The following is a 23,093-nucleotide window of genomic DNA, read 5'->3' on the forward strand; positions in this document are numbered from 1 at the left end:
AGAGGCAACTTTTTCACGTGTATGGAGTTAGCATTTCCAGTGCGAGCAGCAGCGAAGGTAAGACCGTTTGGTTTTAAAAGTACTTACCGGTAGCGGGCAGCGGTGTTTTTTTTCTCTTTCACTCTTCAGGCTTGCTGCAGTGCTCCAGTGAGGCTCAGCACAAGCTGGAAGAACAGCAACTCATTTTCCACTTGGGAACTCTTCAGGACTCAATAATTCTAGATCGTGAGCACGCTCTTCTACATGCTTTCCCCAAATCCCACACACCAGGCCTTGTTGTCACATGGGCTGCTTCTACAACCATCCCATTGTCAGTCACTAATGGTCCCCATTAGCAGCTACTGATTCCACCCCCCCAAAACCCCCAAAAAGGCTGACCATTCCACATTTCTTCCATCTGGGTTACATCGCTACCGTTGCTCCTTCCCCAACCCCACCTTCAGCCCATATACCAATCTTTTCCACAGCTACAACAAATTCTTAAGAAAGGTCACTGGACCAGAACTGTTCACTCTTTTCTCTCCACAGATGCTGCCAAACCTGCTAAGTTATCCCAGCAATTTGTTTCTGTTTCAAATTTAACCTCTACCATTGGGGAGAAGGTACAGAAGCCCTAACACATGCACCAGCCAGTTTCAACCCTACTGTTGTTAGGATACTGAATGGACTCACAAACTCTTAACATTTACCTGTACTTGTGTTTCAATTTTTGCTGCTGTTTACCTATTATTTACTGATCTACACTACCTAACTGCGATCTGCCTGTATTGCTCGCAAGACCAAGCTTTGTACTGTGCCTCGGTACACGTGACAATAAATTCAATTCAATTCTCAGCACCTGCAGTTATTTTTAATGTTTAGAACGTATCATGTGATTTTGTTTCCTCTCCAAACCTCAGCTCCAGACACAAACTTATGCCAGGACCTAAACTGCCCACTTTGGGCACAGCTGACATCTCACCTGCTTCCTCAGTCCTTTCCAATCAGTGAATGGGAGGAACAACACAGCTAATCTTCACCCTGCACTAACCAAATATTTGCTCTTACATATTATGGTCATGGTGATTATCCCAGTTAGCGGCTCAGAGGTGCCAAGGTCAAACTGCATCTCTAGTGTCAACCCAGGCAAGATTGGCAAACACGGTACGTGGCAGGATTATATGTCACGCAGTTGACAGGGACATTGCTTTCAAAACCAACAGCCATTGTGGAAGGCTTCGATTCGGTTTTGAAAGGCTTAAACAGAAGGGGATTCACCAAACCTTTGAGAGTATCTCACATACAGTGGGGATACAGAAAACAGCCAGTTACACGCTAATGACCACAGTGTAAACATTCTGACACTAAAATCTACATTTAGTTACAGAGATGTACAGCACAGAAATAGACCCTTCGGTCCAACCCATCCATGCCAACCAGATATCCCAACCCAATCTAGTCCCACCTGCCAGCACCCGGCCCATATCCCTCTAAACCCTTCCTATTCATATACCCATCGAAATGCCTTTTAAATGTTGCAATTGTACCAGCCTTCCCCACATCCTCTGGCAGCTCATACCACACACGTACCACACTTTGCGTGAAGAAAGTTGCCCCTTAGGTCTATTTCCCCTCTCACCCTGAACCTATGCCCTCTAGTTCTGGACTCCCCGACACCAGGAAAAAGACTTTGCCTACTTATCCTATCCACGCTCCTCTTGATTTTATAAACCTCTGTAAGGTCACCCCTCAGCCTCCGACGCCCCAGGGAAAACAGCCCCAGCCTATTCAACCTCTCCCTATACCTCAAATCCTCCAACTCTGGCAACATCCTTGTAAATCTTTTCTGAAACCTTTCAAGTTTCACGACATCTTTCCAATAGGAAGGAGACCAGAATTGCACGCAATATTCCAACGGTGGCCTCACCAATGTCCTGGACAGCTGCAACATGACCTCCCAACTCCTGTACTCAATACTCTGACCAATAAAGGAAAACATACCAAACGCCTTCTTCACTATCCTATCTACCTGTGACTCCACTTTCAAGGAGCTATGAACCTGCACTCCAAGGTCTCTGTTCAGAAACACTCTCTAAGACCTTACCATTAAGTGTATAAGTCCATCTTCTCTTTGTCCTGCCATCCTTCATATTTTTCACTTGAACATCTTTGCAACGGCAGCCCTTGACTTCCCAATGACCGCACAGACTTGTCTATCCAGTGCACAAACTGGAAACCCGCTGATCAACAGACCCCAGCTGAGGAGACACTGGGCCACCTGCCCTGTTACATGTGCTTGGTAGTCAACAGTAAAGGCCACGCAAAAATCATGATCATTTGAGCATGGAACCACACTGAAAAAAAAAACACCTGTCGAATTAAAGAAAAAAAATGATGTTCTGGGTGCGCTGTTTCTTTTATTGCCATTTGTAGCTGTTTCGAAATTGTAAACGATTACCCTTTTTCCTGCTTGCTAACCTGCTGCACATGTTGAGCTGGGTACAACATTGTCCCATTAAAAGAGTTGTCTTAAAGTGGCCTAGACGGTTCCCAAAAGGCTAACCTTTATCAACCTCTTGGAGGTTAGGCGACTGGAGCTTGATCGGGTCACATTATTGACTGTCACTGCTGCACAGCAGCCCCGTGAGATAATTCACCAAAGCACTGAGGCAGAAGAATGCTGACTAAAGGCAGTGTTGCTGCCACCAACAACCACTGTGCCCTGTCTAGCCTGCAGAATGCCAAGCGCAGGCACACGGGAAGTCAGGAACGATGCCATTTAATTGTAAGTTCAGCATCAAATCCACCTTTGGCTTCATCAGCAGTCGGTTCAGAGTGCATTGCGGAAGTGACAACATCCCCCTCAGCACAGTGATTGCACTGGCCCAAGATTCAAGTAAACTCATGGTGTTCACCACCCGCAACTTCACTGTCCCTCGCCTGAAAACACATGACAGAGAGAAAGCTGAAAATAATATAAAATTTCATTTTCCATATAGTCACAGTACTTGCACAGAATTTACATGGAGTCAAGGACGGTTTGTACACATTCCTCAAGTATTACGGCGATTTAAGTCCAGTAGCGTCACATGGTTTGACATTCGGGGTGGCTTTTTAACTTGTGAAATTTGACACTTTCCATTTTCTCAAACTTCTTGCCACAGTATTCACAGGTGAAGTTGTACTGTATCTCGGTGTCGTGCTTCTTCATGTGCCAGTTTAGCGACGCCCTCTGCCGACACTGATAGCCACAGATTTCACACCTTCAAATACCAAGGGGGAAAGCAATTATCAATACCAGTCAAAAGATCACTGCCAAGCAACATTTGATATTCAGATTCTCAAGCCAAGACTCTTTCCCGCATCAAGGACTGAGCTTGTGTGGAGAACTCTCCTTGCGTTGCAACAATCAATTGGGCGTAAAATTACATGAAAAGTTTTTTGCTTTTGCTACGCTGTAAAGGAGCTAGTGAATCCGCATCGAAGAGTGCTTCCTGATAATCAGTCTTCAATTTGCAATCACCATGCCATGATAAGCCCACTGTTTGCAGGAGCTTGCTGCACATAAATTGGTTGCTGTGCTACCTGTTTTACGTCAGTGACTATACTTCAACAGTATTTTAGTCATCAAGGTGCGCGGGACATCGCAAGGTGGTTGAAGCTCGACAGGACTGCAAGTCACAGACCTGAAACGGATGCAAATGTTGCCAGCCCTGAGTATTCCCAGCATTTTCCTGTTTCTTTCTCCCAGATTTCTAGCATCCTGCTTGTCTCAATTTTTTACCTTTTACTTATTTTTCCTCTTTTTTGCAAGTATACATTTTATCAGCTTGAAACAGTGCCCCCAATTTTCAATTGAGCCAATTTAACGTTCCCACCCCTGTTATCTATCTCGTGTTAACAATTACTTCTTGAACATCTCCAGTTCAAACTGAAAAGTCTGATCCCCAACCCCCCCCGATCAGCTGTCACTCAGAGTCAGAGATATACAGCACGGAAACAGACCCTTCGATCCAACCCGTCCATACTGACCAGATATCCCAACCCAATCTAGTCCCACCTGCCAGCACCCGCCCCATATTCCTCCAAACCCGCCCTATTCATATAGAATACCAAACGCCTTCTTCACTATCCTCCCTATGGTTAGGCTGGCTAGGAAACAAATCTGGGCCATTACAGTGCAATAAACACAGAAATTGCTGGAAAATCTCAGGTCTGGCAGCATCAGAGTTCACGTTTGAAGCGGAACGACCCAAAATCTTCAGCTCTGTAGAAGGATCACTGGAACTGATACGTTAACTCTGATTTCTCTCCACAGATGCTGCCAGACCTGCTGACATTTTCCAGCAAATTCTGTTTCTGCTTCAGATTTCCAGCATCCGCAGTTCTTTCAGTTTTTTTGTCTTGCGTCATTACAATGCGTTCTCTTTGCTATCAACTCTTGGAGGTGACCACCAGGTTGCTGGTGACAAAGTGAGATTCTATATGCCAAAGCTGAAGGAAAGGGTGAACCAACAGATGGGGGGGGGGGGCTGACATTCAACTCAAACAGAGCTCAAACTAGACAGATCAACCAATCACAATAGATCTTGCTTCCCCACCCACCTTTTCTGTTCACTGCCCAAATCCTTCTGCGAGAACCCCCCGAGGGGTCATCAGAAACAGACCAGAGCTAATATGACTTCCTTCCCTAGCTCAAGGGAGGTTGTGTCAATTTCAGGACTCCCAACTGAGACTGCCCAGATCAACACTGACTGGAACTTGAACAGGAAACCTCCTGGCTCACTAAGGATCACTGGAACTGATACGTTAACTCTGATTTCTCTCCACAGATGCTGCCAGACCTGCTGACATTTTCCAGCAAATTCTGTGTTTATTGCACTGTAATGACCCAGATTTGTTTCCTAGCCAGCCTAACCATAGGGACACAGCACACAGCAACACCTCACCCACGTTAAAATACAGCGCATTTACTCCCAGAGGGAAGCCTCACGAGTATTCTAGCCTCGTTGAGTCCCTAATGGAAAAATAATCCATCTCTACCAATGGGTTCTACAGCAGAAATTCTACAAAACCAAAAGCATTCTCCTACCTCTTCGAATTTATCCTTTACTCACAGAAGCATAAAGATAAGGTATAAATTACTATGTACACAGTCTTTCTTATACCATATTTCATACAGGTAAAAGGAAGGTAATTTGGAAAAACAGGAAAGGTAGAAGGCTGACATATTAAATAAATGCAAATTGCTGGAGAAATTCAACATTTTGCAGAAATAATTTCAGACTTGAAATGTTAACCCTGCTTCACAGATGCTGCGAGTCTTGAGTTTCTCCAGCATTTTCTATTTTCATTCCAGATTTCCAGCATCCGTAGTGCTTGGCTCTTACGTTGACAACGTTTCCCTTTCAATCCTGTTTATCTGCTCAGACGAATTATTGCACAGTTGGATGAACAGAGCATAACATATGTAGATGTTTCCTTTCTCAATTTAGAAATGAACATTACCATGGTTTACAAGCTCAGCAATTTGACCTTCTCTGTTATCATTGCTTTTCTTTGATGATTAGAACGATTACCCTGTCAGGTATATTTTTAGTCCCGAGAAACCGGGCCTTCTGAAGTTTTAGGGTTTACGTTAATGTTTTCCAGTATTAACATCTCGCTAATTCTCGGTTATAAAGTACCACTTTTCAGGGAACCAAACCATATTGTAGTAATCCCTTATGTCTGGGAGCTGATAGGATAATAGCACCATAACAGCGATGCTACTAACCCAGAGGCCAATGCCTAAGGCTCTGCTGGAGTCAAATTCCACTGTGGCATTTAAATTCAATTAAATCAGGAGTTGAAAGATATCCCAGGAATAGTGACTTACGAAATTACATTTGATTTTTGCGAAAATCCACCTTGCTCATTAATGTCCTTCAGGGAAGGAAATCTGTCACCCCTTGCCATATGCATGGTTCCAGACCCACAACATTGACTCTTATGCTCTCTGAAATGACCTAACAATGGCCACTTACCTCAACGAACGGGCAATGAACCCTGGCCTTCCCAGTGACACCCACATCGCACAAAAAAATCCAAAAAACTTGAATTGTAAAGTTTATACGAAGGTCCAAGTACAATAAAACTTTGGCACTAAGAGGAATCACAGGTGGGACAAAATTACAGAATTATCTTGCATATGGCAAGGGGTGACAGATTTCCTTCCCTGAAGGACATTAATGAGCAAGGTGGATTTTCGCAAAAATCAAATGTAATGTCATAAGTCACTATTCCTGGGAAAGTATAGAGCTCGACTCTGTCAATGGCAACAGACAATGCCCAATGCGAATGAATTCTGTTGACATCCATTTGCAAGGCAATTTGTGCGCGAGTCAGAAGACAATGGAAAGTACCGGAAACGTTCTTATGTTGCGTCTTTAGAATTAAACCGGTTTGGGATCGCATTTATCAATACGAGCATTCGTAAGTCAGACGTTCGCCGATTGGCCATTCCTTCTACACTGCAAATGGTTTGGAAGAGCATCGATATTTTGTGAGCAAATAAAAAAGTCCCTTTTCCTAGTGACAGTTTTAACGCCAGATGAATGAAATATTTAACAAATCTGAAGGCGCGCAGCTTAGTTGCCTGATGAGGTTCAAAAAGTGCCCAGCAAAGTGAACACAAAGCAAACGTACAAACTCAATTCATCAACCTGCCTTCCTTAAACAGAGCTGGAATGCAACAAAGGACCTACTGGAGTGGAGTCTCCCCCGTGTGCATCCTTCGGTGAACTTCAAGGTGGTTTTTCCTTTTGAATGACTTCCCGCATGTTTCACAAATAAAATCCCGCACACCTAGACAGCAGAAAACTGAAATCAGAACCAGCAGTTTTGAGTTCATTTTTAAGTCAAATCAGATTGAAAGCAACTACATGCATGAAACTAGCTTGCGAAAACCAAGAACATTCACACATTTAACTTTATTAATTCCAAGGGTCAAACACAGCTGGGAGACCAACACAATCTTCACAGTCCTAGATAGAGGTGTCTGATTAATTCAGATGAGATGAGATTCCCTACAGTGTGGAAACAGGCCCTACTGCCCAACAAGTTCACACCGACCCTCCGAAGAGTAACCCACCCAGACCTATTCCCCTACTCCCTACTAATGCACCTTTCACTGTGGGCAAATTAGCATGGCCAATTCATCTGAATTGGGAACCTTTGGACTGTGGAAGGAAACCCACGCAGACACAGGGAGAATGTGCAAATTCCGCATAGACAGACAGTCGCCTGAGGCTGGAATCGAACCTGGGTCCCTGGCGCTGCGAGGCAGCAGTGCTAATCACTGAGCCACTGAGATGAGATGATCCACTTCTCTTCCCGAAAATCCCACATGCTCACCCTGCGGAGCTGCACATTCACAGCACAAAAATCAAACCTAACTCGTTCTTTCGCGGGACTCCAAACTCTGGAGCTGTTTTTTTTGTTTTAAAGGCCACCCTCAGTCACACCACCTGCATTCAGTCTAGTCTTTTAAAACCCAGGCTAGGTGCTGACAAGTCAATATTTTTGGATTACACAAGCTTCTCCCCATCCACTTGGCAGTTCCCCACTCAAACACAAGGGACAGCTTAAAAGAAAAATCACCTGGGAAAGCAGTAAGCAAAGTCTGCTTCGGTGAGGGCACTGCATCAGGTCAGAACATGATACAAGAAACAAGACTAAATCACTCTACCTTTTGTGCCTGCATCTTCAGTCAATGCAATTATAACTAATCTTCTGTTTCAACTCTTCCCCACCCTTTCCTAAATACTCCTGGTGTTATGGACCAGACCAAACCCCATCCAAATATTCAGTAGTCCAGACCCTAACCTTTTCTTATTTTCAAGATTAATGTAAGGTGTTGCGTTCCTGATGCAATTCGATTGGTCAAGCTACCGGACGTAAAGCAAAACGCACTTTATTCACCCACTGTGGTTAAAGTACAACAAAGGAATTGGAATAACTGAAGAATAATAGAGAGTAACTATTAGTGAGTAACTCTTCCAATATAGTAACACCCCATTAACACACCCATAACAAAAGACAACTTCAGAAAACAGAATGTGTCTCACACACAACTCCAGCAGTAGGAAGAGAACTCCCTGCTTTCGGCTGTAACTGAGTGGGGAAGAAATAACTTCCACTTCTTCAAGACCCCTAACAGTAACTGCTGAAAGCTAAAGCTAAAACTCCTGGCTCTGTCAGAGCTTGATGACACCCATTCAGGCTGCTTCTGTTGCTCCAGCTTTTAAAAAAACCCCAGGGCCTCACAAGCTTCGAGTGGTTAGAGCAGATTGCTTGACACCTCTGCCATAAAACCTCTCTTCAAAATTATAACCAGGACAAAATACACCTCTTAAAGCCACAGTATCAGCACTCAGAACTACCAGTGCCCAAGAATCTATCAACCCCAATCCTGAATATATTCAATCTTTTGAAGCTTTACAACACAATGAAGAAATTGCTCATCACAGCCCAAAACAAACCTTATCCCAAAATACCAAACTGCACACAGCTGAATTTCCAATAGGGTATTCTGAAATGGAGATCTCAGCCGTGTCCTTCAAAGTAACTCAGTCCTTGTTATTTTTCAGTATTGGAGGAATCTGCCAAGCATAGTATTTAACTTCTGCTGCATCACTACTAGTTATATCAGAAATTAATGCAAATTAACAGCAAATTAAATTCAAACTTCTGGATGCTACATGATTTGCATTTCTGTGGCTAATCGTGGCAGAAAGATTGGTACAGGGTTAAAACTGCACCATTAGATATTACTGGTAGAATTTTTTTTTGACTGAACTCTTGGGACACCGTTGAACTCCAAGAAGTTGCACTTACTGCCCATGTTCAACAACCCCAATTTGCGGAGCTTGTCCACTGCAAGCACATATGATAGCTCACTTTAGAAGGCATTAAATCATGTTTACTTTCACTGACATTCCCTCCATTGAAGGATATAATCAAACGAGATTTTTCTTGCAAACAGCAGATTCCTTTCATGGTCATTTTGCCGTGGTCCAAACCTGCAGATGATCAGACTTATTCAATTCCCTTTTATAGCTTATCACAATGGGATTTATACATTGCAATCTGGTGTTATAACCATGGCATCTCTGTGTTTAAGATCAGGCTGTACTACCAAGCATATTAAAGAATTTCATCATTAGACTACTCAATTCACGCCTCTTCTGAAGTCAATAATGGTACACAGCTGCAGCTTGTACCCTGTCCAATGGTGCAATGGTAGTGTCCCTACCTCTGAACCGAGACACCCAGGTTCAAGTCCCACCTGCCTAGACGATGTATAATAACATCTCTGAACAGGTTGATTAGAAAAACAGTTGTATTCTTCACACAAGCCCTGGTGAGGACAGACTGATCATCTTATCTTTAATCAAATTCTGACACAGATGAAACATGACATTTGCCACTGCTGAGGTACCAGCATTCTGACTTTGATGGAACTTTAGAGAAAGATTCTGCATCCACACATAGTGTAGAAAACAGTTGAACAGGTAGCAGGTGCTGCACTGAGCAAAGTCATTTGCCCTAGACTGGTTTCAGAAAGTGCAAACTCTTTCTTTCACTGCGGCTACAGCGCCCGCAATGTTCAGACTCAGCGCAGCAGGTTGTATCTGCCTAGGTGTTAAGTTTCTTAAAATGCTCCTGCAGTCAGATGTTTGCCAAAAGGTAGAAGGACTACTCTGTAAAGTTGGTTAAAACTACATGCTTAAAACTTGAGGCCTCTGTCCATTTCCATGAATCACAGGGTCCTACCAGTCGCACTTGTTAATGCCCTGCAGTCCATTCTGCAAGCTGCAACAGCTGAAGTGAAGAAGTAGGTTTTAATGTTAGTTACATTCGCTGAAAACATTGCTTTATGTAATGCTGCGACCAGGAGCAAGTTACCGAGCTGTCAGTCTCATTTTGTCAAAGGGCTCTGCTGTTTATACACTGCAGTCTCAAGTCTGATACAAATTGACCCCAGATGGAGTTTTAATCCCACTGTTCGGTTTCAGATCCTCATCTCTCCCCAGCCGCATTATGTTTTGAGGGACCTCGTTCCAATCAATAGTGTCATTGGGACTGACCTTTCACGTTACTGAGAGCTGCTACATGAATCCATTTGTTCTCTCACTCGGCGTTGGCCACGAGCTAGACTGGGGCAGGACGTGTGGAATGCTGCACGTATGATTGCCTGCAGGAAACCATCCTCCTCAAAAAAACACTACTGGCCAACAGTGAACAAAGTTCAGGTGGGTGGGGAAAATATATCCATACAATTAGTCAGAATCCCACAGTCCCTACTGGAGCACACCCCCTGCCCTACAAACTAGTGACAGCCTCACTGCTTGATGGAGCGCCTGCAGTCGAAAAGCAAAACATCACCCACCATGATGTGGTGACTGAATCCGAACAGCAAAGTGCCCAGTTTCAACTGTGGCCTACCTGATTTATGATGAACTTTGATAAAGTGGTCATAAAGTAAAACATGCTGGGAAATGGAAGCCAGCCTTGACTAAAGTGACCACGTCAATCCCCACGCTGCAGAATCCAGACAGGCTGCAGCTGCCCACAGACAGTTTACAAACAAATCTGACAGCTGCAGACTCTGCAATACACACCTGAAGTTGGACTTGAATAGGACAATGGAATGTTGCCCTTGGAACAATCAGGAATATCGAGTCATTCGCCAGCCACAGAGGCCCCTAGCACCTTGACTGGAAGCAGCTACGTGCACCTACCATAATGGACACCTAAGGGCCACCCTGCCATCAATGCATCAACCCCTGGTTGGGTCTGATCGATCGTGGGAATCAAAACTGATCAATCTGTTGGTAGATCTTTAAGACCCTCCTAAAAAGGCACAAAGGTTTTGAAGGATAGGAATTGCTGTAAAACCCCACTCAGGGCAGTAACTCGAGAATAACCGCTGAAAGCGAGGACATAGCAGAGACCCTTGGGAGAAGACCACACGATATCACCGAGTGTAGCCCCAAGTTCTAGTGTGGCGGTATACCGTCGTACAAAGTTAAGTTAAAGCGCAAGATATTTTGTAATGTTTATTAGATTATAGTATACTCTATTGTTCTAATATCAAATGTACAAGTGTTATAGTCTATCATTATCAAGAGTCGACTCACAGCCCTTTTGCTGAATATAAGAATTTAAATAGTGTGGCACACACAACATAACCGTTCGTGGAAGCCTTCGACTACCCTCAGCTACACCAAGGCAGATCGTGGAGAGAGTGGCCTCTTGTTTCATGTAGCAGCAGCTATCAGAGTCAGACCGTGACCCACAGAGTGAACTCTGGGACCCACGATATTACAACCACTCATGCTGTTCCAGCTGAAGCCCTGAATTACATGGTAGCTGATTATCTACACCAATACCATTTCCTCATGCTACTGCTCATTCCTCCATGTCACTGGTCTTCAGGCATCTATCAATCACTATCTTGAACATGTTCAATGACTAAGCTTCCACAGGCCTCTGGAGTAGAGAATTGTAAAGATTCACTGCCCTCAGAGTGAACAAATTCCACATCTCTCTCTCAAATGCTCTACCCCTTGAAATACTTAAAACAGTCTAGCTCCACGGTGACACAAATTCTCTAAGTTTCAGTCAGGTCACCTCAATAAGACAATATGGTCATCCTCGGGAGTAATCTATCGAACCTTTCTTGCAACCCAGTATGGTGAGTGTACGCTCATCCTTAGATAACAATATTCCAGGTGGTCTCAGCAAGGAACTACAGAGGAACTTCAACTACTCAAACAATACAGACGAATGCTGGATAACACAATTTAGCCAAGCACCTTACGATCTTATCGGATAATCCGCAATTCGTATAATCGAATGCTAGATAATCAAGATTCCACCGTACACATCTTTACTCCTGTCCTCAAATTCCCTTGCAATGAAGGCGAACACATCATTTGTCTTCCTAAATGCTTGCTCACCTGGATGCTGACCTGTGAGACTCAAAGGAGGATACCTTAGTCTCCAACCCCTCTCTATTTAAGCAGTTCTCAGCTTGTTTTCTCGATCAAAATAAATAATTTCACATTTACCGGGCCAATTTGTGTAACCCATCCAAGTCCACTTGAACCCTATTTGCTTCCTCCTCAGAATTTATATTGCCAGTTAGCAAATTTAGAAATATCACAAGTGGTACCCATATCCAAATCATTAATAGAAGATTGTGAACCACTAATAGCAGTCTTCCATTCAGAGAATAAAATGTTTACTCCTGATCTATTTCCTCATCTATTCTCAATCCATAGTTGTACTTTTTGCCCCCAATCCCATACCTTAATTTTATTTACTTATCTCCTATTGGGAATTCTATCGACAGCTTTGTGAAAAGCAAAATACACCATATCCACTTGTCTCTCTCACCAAAAGGTCCAACAAGAGTTTTATAAAATCATGAGGGACATGAATAGGGGGAATACACAAAGTCTTTTTCCTGGGGTCGGGGAGTCCAGAACTATAGGGCATAGGTTTAGGGTGAGGGTGGAAAGATTTAAAAGAGACCTAACGGGCAACATTTTCACCCAGAGGGTGGTACGTGTATGGAACGAGCTGCCAGAGGAAGTGATGGGGGCTGGTACAATTGCAACATTTAAAAGGCATTTGGATGGGTATATGAATAGGAAGGGTTTGAAGGGAGTTGGGCCGGGTGCTGGCAGGTGGGATTAGATTGGGTTGGGATATCTGGTCGGCATGCACGGATTGGACCAAAGGATCTGTTTCCATGCTATACATCTCTATGACTCTATAACACATTATAGTCCAACAAATTTATTTGGAAGCACTAGCATTCGGAACATTGCTCCTTCAGCAGGTGTTTTTTTCCTTATCAGGGCCCATCAAGATCTGTTTAGTAGTTTGATAATTTGGCACTTAAAAGGGTAGGTAATATGCTCCTGGTCTGAACCCGTTCCATCATTTTCTCTAAAACCTCACTACTGGCCATCTGAAGACTAAAAACGTGCAGAGTGAGTTACAAGGGCCTAATTACCCAATTGAGCTTTCTAGTTTAACCATGCTGGAAAGGGCTCAAATTACCTTCATGTGCAATAAACTGGCACTACATACAAATCAGCTCATCAGTCACAAGAGAGTGCAGCTGGTGAGCAGAGATCAAAAGCTCACAAGAGCTTCTCATTGATGGTATCCTGCATTATTCAAGTAAATTGCAAGCTTAAAGAATATGTTTGCGTGGCTTCAACCTAAACGAGCAGTCTGCAACCTGCAAAAGGCAATTTTCTCGTCAGATATGGTAACTGAAATCTCTCATCTAACGGCTGCGAAATTCAAGGGTCTTGTGGTGCAGCGGTGGTGTCTCCCACCTCTGGGACAGAAGGTCCAGACTCAGGTTCCTCCTGACACAGGAGTCAGTCATACCGTGTCTGAACAGGCTGATCAAAAACATTAAATAAAGTAACGGCTGAAGAGTTTTATCAGGAACTTACCCGAGTGAATGATCATGTGTCGCCGGAGATGATTCGATAAGTAAAACCTCTTGCCACAACCTGGATGCGAACAAACTTTCGTTTTCCCCTTTCTGTGCACAAGGTTGACATGGTTCTGATCAGAAGGAAATTTATTTTTATTAATTGGGGCATCCAGATAAACAAGATAGATTTGGGATCTTAGATTTGATATTCTATATCCTTTTCTTATATTAAGAAACGATATAATCTCCACAGTGCATTCAGCCCATCGTGCTTTCACTAACTTCCGAAGACCGTGCAACCTCCCCATCCCCACCCCCCAAATCCCTTCAATCCTGCATTTCCCATGGCTAATCCACCTAACCGGCACATCTTTGAAGGAAACCGGAGAACGTGGCAGAAACCCAAGGGGGGAACGTGCAATCTCCATACAGACAGTGACCCAAGGCTAGAATTGAACCCAGATCCTTGGGATGGTGAAAAAGCAGTGTTAACTACTGAGTCACTGTAGAGATCACATTCATTTTTCTGCATTTGATCCATTGAGTTACTTTCAGTGTACTGACTGCAAGTCAATGTACAGTTGTGGCTCTGAATCAAATTCAGCTTTTCTCCCTGCAAATTTACAATGTATTTTAATTAAATTATGCACTAAATTCTGTTTAAAAAATGATTTTATTTCCCCGAATCTCATATTAGATCCGGAACAGGACTTGTGCTTCATCTCTGTAGATCTGCTGTCCTGAGTTGCCATTTTCCAAGTCATAGAAGCAAACTTCGCATTAGTCCATCTACTTTTGAAATCACGAGTGAAAACCCATGGCATAATTGTGAATATAACCAACTAGCTTTTACACAGTATCACTCATGATCTCAAAGCCCAAAGTGCTTTTGACATTTGGTCACTGTTGTAAGATGGAAAATACAGAATTTATACAGAGGAAGCTCCCACAAACAGCAATGCAATAATCACTAGACAACTATTTTAGTTAAGCTGGTTGAGGGATTAAATGATTTAGAATTAAAGAATGGCGTTGTTTTTGAATGAGTTATAAATGATAAGATTGCTCATTTTCAATTTGCAGCCCGAGGAGGATTCTGAGCTATGTGGAGAAGGTTTTGCAATGGGTTGCTGGCACAATAACCATTGTGACAGCAATTTTTAAAATCACTAATGTTTGGGATGCCCTTCCCTAACTAATTCTGCAGAAAGACGGAGTGATGAGCACTCTTGAATTCTCTGAACAATTTTCCAAATTTAAAACACTCGGTCTAAGTTATGGGGGTTGTGACCAAGGAGAAGAAAAAAAAAATCACTGCCATAACACCTTCATCTAAAAGTATCTTGGTTCAAATCAAACCACTCAAATTAATTTGGGAACCAGATTCCTACTTTGCTGTGTTACTTGGATTACAGAATGTAAATTGTTGGAAGTTTCTTTCTTGGTTGGAAATGAAAAAAGGAAGTGTTTAGCTTGTCAGCAAACCTCTACTAATTCTCTCTATATGGAAAAGAGAGATTAAACTATCAGATTTTGTGGCCATGGGCATTAAATTGTCAGTTTGTGCACACTAACTTATTGAGGCATTTCAGATTTCACATTATGGCAAAGATACCAGGGTATGTGTGTCAAATTTTGGGAATGACTTTGCTAACATGTGCCTTGAGCTTCAAAGGTCAGTGAGAACTTGCTTTTTCTGCCTCCCCTTGAATTAATGACAAATATAGGGGAACCTCGATTATCTGAATGTGATGGGCAGGCACTATTTCGATCGGATAATCGATTAAATGCCTTTTCTCTGGAGCTCGGAGATTTTTAAATCTGCTCCCCGTTCAAGAGACTGCAGCAAGACACTGTACGCGAGCCCCGCCAACACCACCCCCTGCCCGACACTGCTCCCTCTCTGGGGCAGCTGGATTGTACACCAACAAGACTGCTGCTGCTGCCTTTGTGGGGTAAGTCTCCAAACAGCGCATACACATACACAAACCTTTCTATTGCAACTTTTTGGCAGGTTCCACATTTGTCCACATTGTCAACAGGACAATGTTGAAGAGATTATCTGGGGGGGGGGGGGGGGTTTAGGGTACACCCTTGTGTAGAACTCCAGGGAATGTGTGGGAGGAGAGCAAGTGAGCGAGCGTGGGAGGTCAGTCATTTGGAGATGAAGCCTGTTTAATCACTGTAAACAAAAGACGCGATCATTGCTGGAAACAAGTCTTTGATGTAATGATTCCATCGGGACCTCGAGATCTCCTTCAGATAGTCCGATTTTCGGGTAACTGGTATTCAGATAATCGAGGTTCCTCTGTATTTGACAACTTAATCTTTCCAACAGGTTTGGCTTATTGCTGAGAGTCAGTACTTGCCTGGAAGCTGTTCAAAGTGATGTACACCTGGCTGCATCCCTCATGCGGACAGTGAAACAGCTGAAACATCCCGTCAGCATCAATAATGTAGCCGCCCTTTTTCCTCTTTGGTCTGTGGAGAGGATACAGAATTTAAATTTGCTCCATTTCAGTGATGCAATGGAGAAACCTGTAACACGAGTTATCTCCGTATTTCAGCATCAAGTACTGTGGTAAGCAATTAAGCCAGGTTAAGTCAGAAGAGCCCAGGTTGGAGCTCTGCTCTGAACGCTACTGATCTCAAGTTGGTTGACAACAGAATTGCATCATAGTCAACCACAAAATTTTCACACCTAATCCCACCTTTTCACACCATCTCCTCCAATTGTGAACATGGAGTCAAAGTACTAAACACTAGGGTTAGAAAGAATGGCCCTCACGATACGACTATTCCTGAGGACCACGGCCCAATCACTATGGAACGAGGAGATTTTAGAAATGAAAACCAATTGCCCACAAATGCAAAGGGGACTGAGGAGAAGCTTCTTTACTCAGAGTGGGGAGGGCTTGGAACTTACTGTCACAATCGGTTGAGGGAAGTAGCATTGATGAAGTTAAAGGAAAGCAAGAGGGAGAAAGGAAAATAGAAGAACCTTTCGATGAGCTGAGATCAAGTAAATAGAAGATGAGGAGAATCACGTGGAGAATAAACTGCTGTGCAGACTGGCTGAATGGCCTGCACGCTATAAATGCTACATAATCCCCATTCTATAATTCGGGTATAGTTTCTCCTGTAGGTGCATTTCAGGGCCACAGGATGGAGCTCAGCAGGTTGCAGTGATTCATACACATTATCTAAACTGGCTGCTGTCCTTACTGATTTCAGTACGAGCATGAAGCGTGGACAATCTATCAGGGCACACAAGTTGGATAAGATTCACCGTAGACACTTCTGCAGTTATACTTTGTCCCTGTACCAATACAAAGTACATGAGAACAGCATACGCATTAAGAGTTCAATAATTAACATCCAACTTTGTGGGACTAGACTCGTTGGGATAGACAACACGCAAATACAAAGCAGGTGCTTTATGGAGAAATAGATGGCAGAAGAAAACACAGCAGGAAGCGAGGGCGCTGCAAGGACACGGTGAAAAACTCTCAAAGCAGGACAATACTGTAACTGATTCTTGGTGAAGACTGGTCACCTTCGGAGGTTAAGGGCTTACTGAAGTAATAGGAGCGTCGGGTGCTGAGCTACATATACCTTTACAAAGGCAGGACAAATGGTATGCACAAGTAGTGGCAACATCAGGGATGAACAGGAGGACCCTAGCCAGGAAGACGTTCACGCAACATTTGAGAGCATCAAGTCCTACTGTCTATAGTCTGCAGAGTGTTCCGCATACCTACCTATTCTGAACCTATGCTCACCATCACCTTCAGGTAAGAGGGACACAATGCTGTGTATCAAGGGCTTCACGAAAGGTACTCATGTTGCTCCGATGTCCAGTGGGCGATTCCACACCACATGGTACAACAATGTACAATTGATATTTGTTTCGGAGCTTCACATCCCCAAGACAGTGGGATCCACTGCCCTCCTGCTACCTGCTCAATTCAGAATACTGCATTTACCTCTGGTCTCCCAACTACATCTAAGATTTTATGAAACTTGACAGGGCTCAGAAAAGAGTTACAAGGATGTTGCCAGAGTTGGAGAGTTTGAGCCACAGGGAGAGGCCGAATCGGCTGGGGCTACTTTCCATGGAGCCTTGGAGGCTGAGGGATAAAATCATGAGGAGCACAGATAGGGTGAATATCCAAGGTCTTTTTCCCAGGGTAGGGGAGTCTAAAATGAGATAACATTGGTTGAAGGTGAGGGGGAAAATATTTAAAAGGAACCTGAGGGATAACTTTTTCATGCAGAGGATGGTGCATGTAAGGAATGAGCTGCCAGAGGAAGTGGTGGAGGCTGGTACAATTACAACATTTAAAAGGCATCTAGATGGGTACATGAATAAGGAAGGTTTAAAGGCTATGGGCCAAATAGAGTCACACAGATGTACGGCACAGAAAGAGATCCTTTGGTCCAACTCGTCCATGCTGATCAGATATGGACCAGTCCATTTGCCAGCACTTGGCCCAAATCCCTCTCAACCCTTCCTATTCAAATACCCATCCAGATGCCTTTTAAATGTTGTAATTGTACCAGCCTCCACCACTTCCTCTGGCAGCTCATTCCAAAGATTAATTTAGGACATCTGGTCAGCATGGATGAGTTGGACTGAAGGGTCTATTTTGTGCTGTACAACTGTGACTCAATGAATCACAAGCAAAGATTACCAACATATTCCAGAATTCTTAGAATAGCAATTCATGTCACTTCAACCTGCCTTACTTCGGAAGATACAAACGAATACTTTAGAAAGTAGTACCAGCCGACAGATAGAAGCACAGGAGATTATTGGGAATCAGGGGTCTTCAGTATGAAGGCTATATCCCATGTCCCACCACACAAACTTGAACCAAACACTCACTTGTGTGGCGTTTTCTGTGCAACTTCCTTTGGTTCAGTCGCCGGCAACGCAGAGTCATCAATGACTGTTCTCTCTCCTATCACACCTGCATCAGTAAAGAACAAAGCTTCTGTCACCTTGAACTGCCACCAATTCAATCGGAAAGCAGAAGTGCATTCAAGAAGCCACTGAAAATAATTTGTTGTTACAGCAATGAGGTACTACTATCCAATCAGAGTCATAGAGATGTACAGCATGGAATCAGACCCTTCGGTCCAACCCGTCCATGCCGACCAGATATCCCAACCCAATCTAGTCCCACCTGCCAGCACCCGCCCCATATTCCTCCAAACCCGTCCTATTCATATACCCATCCAAATGCCTTTTCAATGTTGCAATTGTACCAGTTTACACCACTTCCTTTGGCAGCTCATTCCATAAACGTACCACCCTCTGCATGAAAATGTTGCCCCTTAGGTCTCTTTTATATCTTTCTCCTCTCATCCTAAACCTATGCCCTCTAGTTCTGGACTCCCCGACCCCAGGGAAAAGACTTTGCCTATTTATCCTATCCATGACCCTCAATTTTGTAAACCTCTATAAGGTCACCCCTCAGCCTTTGACGCTCCAGGGAAAACAGCCCCAGCCTGTTCAGCCTCTCCCTGTAGCTCAAACCCTCCAACCCTGGCACATCCTTGTAAATCTTTTCTGAACCCTTTCAAGTTTAACAACACCTTTCAGATAGGAAGGAGACCAGAATTGCACACAGTATTCCAACTGTGGCCTAACCAATGTCCTGTACGGCCACAACATTACCTCCCAATTCCTGTACTCAATATTCTGACCAATAAAAGAAAGCATACCAAACGCCTTCTTCACTATCCTATCTACCTGCGACTCCACTTTCAAGGAGCTATGAACCTGCACTCCAAGGTCTCTTTGTTCAGCAACACTCCCTAGGACCTTACCATTAAGTGTATAAGTCCTGCTAAGATTTGCTTTCCCAAAATGCAGCACCTCGCATTTATCTGAATTAAACTCCATCTGCCACTTCTCAGCCCATTAGCCCAAAGGAGAAAGTCTTATTGGTCCAGAGTTCAGCAGACTTCAGGCCCTGCGGTCTGTTTCCATGCTGTACATCTCTATGACTCTATGAATTCTATGACTCGACACATCGTTCTGACCAATGTAGGCAAGCATGCCAAATGCCTTCTTCAGCACCCTGCCTACCTGCGGCTCTCCTTTCAAGGAACTGTGCACCTGCAACCTGGGGTCACTGTTCAGCAATGTTAACTGAAAAGCTGCTGCATCCTCTGCAGACTGCAGTGGAGTATAACTGCGCTAATAGTCTGAGGCTAGTAACAGCAGAGTCAAATACACATGGCAAGATAGCATTTTGCTATGAACTTAAACTACACTTCTAAGAGAGGGTGAGCGCATGCAGAGTGTGAGGCCACAAACTGCATTCAGCAAGTTTTCCCTGAATGTTTTACGCTATTCCTGCTGCTTCAATGCAGCAAGTTAAAAGTTAGTCCTTGGCAAGATAGTAAGCTATAAACAACAGACTGAGCGCTTCATAAATTTGGCCTGACCTTGCAATGGACCATCTACATGACATGCAATACAATGTCTGCAAGTCAGATCAGACCTTCAGGAGGTTAGTGCAACATGTGGATGGCAAGCAACCCATTTTTATTCCAAACAAGAAACTGAAGATGAGAAGAGGTTGGGTGGATACTGGTATTCCTCCTTTTGTTTTGCAGCACCAGGGGTGCTCATGTTTTTAGAAACTGCAATCATGTGAAACAGGCAGCAGTACAGAATTTCAGGGTTTGACCAGCTCAAGACCACTAAGATTTGGAACCTTTCTAACCAAAAATTGTTTAGCACTGTCACGTACAAATGAAAATACTCCCAGAGTTAAATGTGAAGCAATGTCCATTTTACATCACTAGTGCAGGTTTGACTGTGCATCTGCCTCTAACAAAACCCATCAAGTTGCAACAATGTTGGGTAGACTATGGTCCAACATGTAATGACTCCCTTCACACTATTCCATTATGCACTCCCAGAACAGGAACACCATTCAATTGGGTTGTGATAGTTCAATTAAGAATTAACATTAAGCTACAAAACCTTAAAGCGTAGAAACATCCAGTCTTTCAACACTACGAGGTACCCAAGTCTGCAACGCCTTTGCAATGATTTGACTTGTTAACAAAACAATTTGCATAACTCATGATTTTAGTAGAGAAAAAAACATTAAACGCTCCCAAACATATTCAGCAATATCAGGAAGAGTAAAGTCACCAGCGATTCCTGTAACCAGCAGTACAAATTACTTGGTTGGGTGGGGAGAAAGGGAAGGCCAAATAATGAAACCCCAGAGAAACAAAAAAAAAACCCTTACCTGGATGCTCGCTCCATTCTGTGCCTTCAGTCTGTCCCGTAATGGTATAACATTCACCCACTGGATTCACGTAAGTCAATTGCTCCGAAAAAGTACACGTCATCTCCTCGTACTCAGTGGGGTTTACTGGCTGCGCAGTGTCCAAAGGTACTTGCCCGAACTCTGACTCTGTGATGCCGGTGATCTCCGAACTCTGCACTGTGGAAAGCTGCACAGTCACAGGACAGTTGGCAGTCAAGGAGCTCAGTGCATCTTTCTCAACGGTCTGCAGTACATTAGCTAGCGCTGGCAGCTCTGCTCGCAAAGCCAGATGGTCTTCCCCATTAGAGCTCTTGCACGGTGACTGAACTCGACATGGAGAGGCCAGCTCGCCAACCTCAGTACCGTGGCTGTCTTCATTTTTGTCTGCCGCTTCATTAGGTTTGCCCCCTGAACTCAAGGCTTTGTCGTTCACGCCACCTTCTTTGTTTGCAGTGTCATAAACGGAGTCATTGGCATCAACATCAATGAGTTTCACGTTGAAATATTCCTCAAACTTCTGCTCGGAGTCAGACCCGTCACAGGTGGAAGTGTCCGATTCGCACTTCACGTACAATTCATTAGACTGTCCCGGCTTCCGTCTGGCTGTGCCTCTCTTCCCCTTCCTCACCTTTTTGGTCGCTGGATGGTGCTGTTGACTCTGGCTTTCCTCCGCCACACTGTCCTTGGCAGCAGGTCCAGCATCCAGGCTGTGGCAGTTCTTCTGGACTGGCTCTAAGCACTGCAGGTACTGGTGACCTGCTTCACACTGCCACACAATGGCCACTGAGCACTCGCAGACACGCTGCAGTTCGTAGAGTACGGGCTCCTGTTTGCACGTCTGCTTATGATGCTCGTACCACACCACCAGAGTCTTCAGTGAACTAACTGCTTGTTTCTTGACTGTGGGTGAAACAGAAAAGTTGTTATAACTTCACAGTTAAACCCAAATTGCCTGTGGCATTGCCCATAGTTAAGTAGATGAAAATCATTTTCCTACATAATGACAAATTAGGAGACCCCACAAAGTTGCTCCACAGAGCCACTGATTGCTCAAGCCTACAACCGCAAAGAAAAGCTGAAATAAATCGACTGGAACAACACATCCATCCTAGGAAAAGCCAAACAGAGACACGTTCGAGAATTCCTCGAAGCATAGCATTCCAATCGGAACTCTATCAACAAACACATCGAGTTAGACCCTATCTACCACCCCAAGAAAAAGAACAGGAAGTGACATCACCAACCCAAAGAAACCCAAACGTATAAATAGAAAGCAGGCATCATCAGCAGTGCTTCGCCTGAGGCCCACTGAAGACGTTACCTAGCAGGGTGACGAAACGCCTGAAAATGAACCTTCCAGCTCAGCAAGCACACCTACATCCAAAACCTCAACCTGAGCTACAAATCTCAAAACTTGCTAAATCACGTACAACAATAAAGGCTGACAGGAAACTGTGATGAACAATTCTGACAAGAGGAAACTAATAGTTGGTATCATTGAAGTACTCAGCCTAAGTAACATTCTTAATTCATAGAAGCAGTATCCCAGCTTCTCTTGAAGACACTGATATCTGCTGTGAAGCAGTTTCATAACACCACGCCTGCAGAACTTGGCCAAGTCACCATTTCACAACTCAGCCAAAATTCTGCTCTAACTCGGTGGTCAAAGACAGGCTGCTGCACAGTAATCAGAAACAATAACCATGACCAATTTGGTGTGTCCCCAACAAGCAGCACAGAATCATGCAGAGAGAAATTACACGATTCAGAAAAGAAGTGTAGGGATTGGACACAGGACTTCCTGTTTCTACGTCAAAGCTGATTAACCCTGTGAAAGGAGAGAGGAATCAACCACAGTTTTTTAATGGTGCATCATAACTAAACAAAGTATGCTCAGCTATGTTAACACAGTGCAAGGTTCTAAACTCACCCTCACTTCAGGTTTTTCAACCCTAAACTTTTAAAGCCAAAGTTATTACATGAGTTTAATAATCAAATATCTTCAAGGTTAATTTATTATATGCAGTTACAAGTTGTTCTGCTATAACACGCATTTCATCATTGTGAATTGAATATGAAGCAACTGACGAAATGTGGAAATTGTTTGGGTAATGCGAACTTTCTACTCAACGGATTTAGCGACTTTCTACAGGGTGATTTTCTATAGCATGAGGAATACAACTGTTGCGTTATAGCAGAATGACCTGTACCCTGGTCATGAGAATTTTAAAAAAAATAAGTCTTCCTTTTTCCCAACTGGGTCTCGAGGTAAACAGACTGGCAGTCTACACCTGACAAGGGATGCAAAC

General features: G+C 43.7%; 1 protein-coding gene across 1 annotated transcript in view; it reads right to left on the reverse strand.

The window, feature by feature from the left end:
• Window positions 1–2,376: 2,376 nt before the first annotated feature.
• LOC122552368 (zinc finger protein 653-like) overlaps window positions 2,377–23,093 on the reverse strand; it is a 21,572-nt gene continuing 855 nt past the window's right edge. The window contains exons 2-7 of the mRNA XM_043695118.1: window positions 20,764–21,684; window positions 18,375–18,459; window positions 15,856–15,967; window positions 13,503–13,617; window positions 6,726–6,825; window positions 2,377–3,242 (exon numbers count right to left, since the gene is read on the reverse strand). Of these exons, the coding sequence (XP_043551053.1) occupies window positions 3,065–3,242; window positions 6,726–6,825; window positions 13,503–13,617; window positions 15,856–15,967; window positions 18,375–18,459; window positions 20,764–21,684 (1,511 nt within the window). The 3' untranslated portion in view covers window positions 2,377–3,064. The remainder of the gene's footprint in view (window positions 3,243–6,725; window positions 6,826–13,502; window positions 13,618–15,855; window positions 15,968–18,374; window positions 18,460–20,763; window positions 21,685–23,093) is intronic.

This window comes from Chiloscyllium plagiosum, chromosome 8, assembly GCF_004010195.1.
Source record: "Chiloscyllium plagiosum isolate BGI_BamShark_2017 chromosome 8, ASM401019v2, whole genome shotgun sequence".
Lineage (NCBI taxonomy): Eukaryota > Metazoa > Chordata > Chondrichthyes > Orectolobiformes > Hemiscylliidae > Chiloscyllium > Chiloscyllium plagiosum.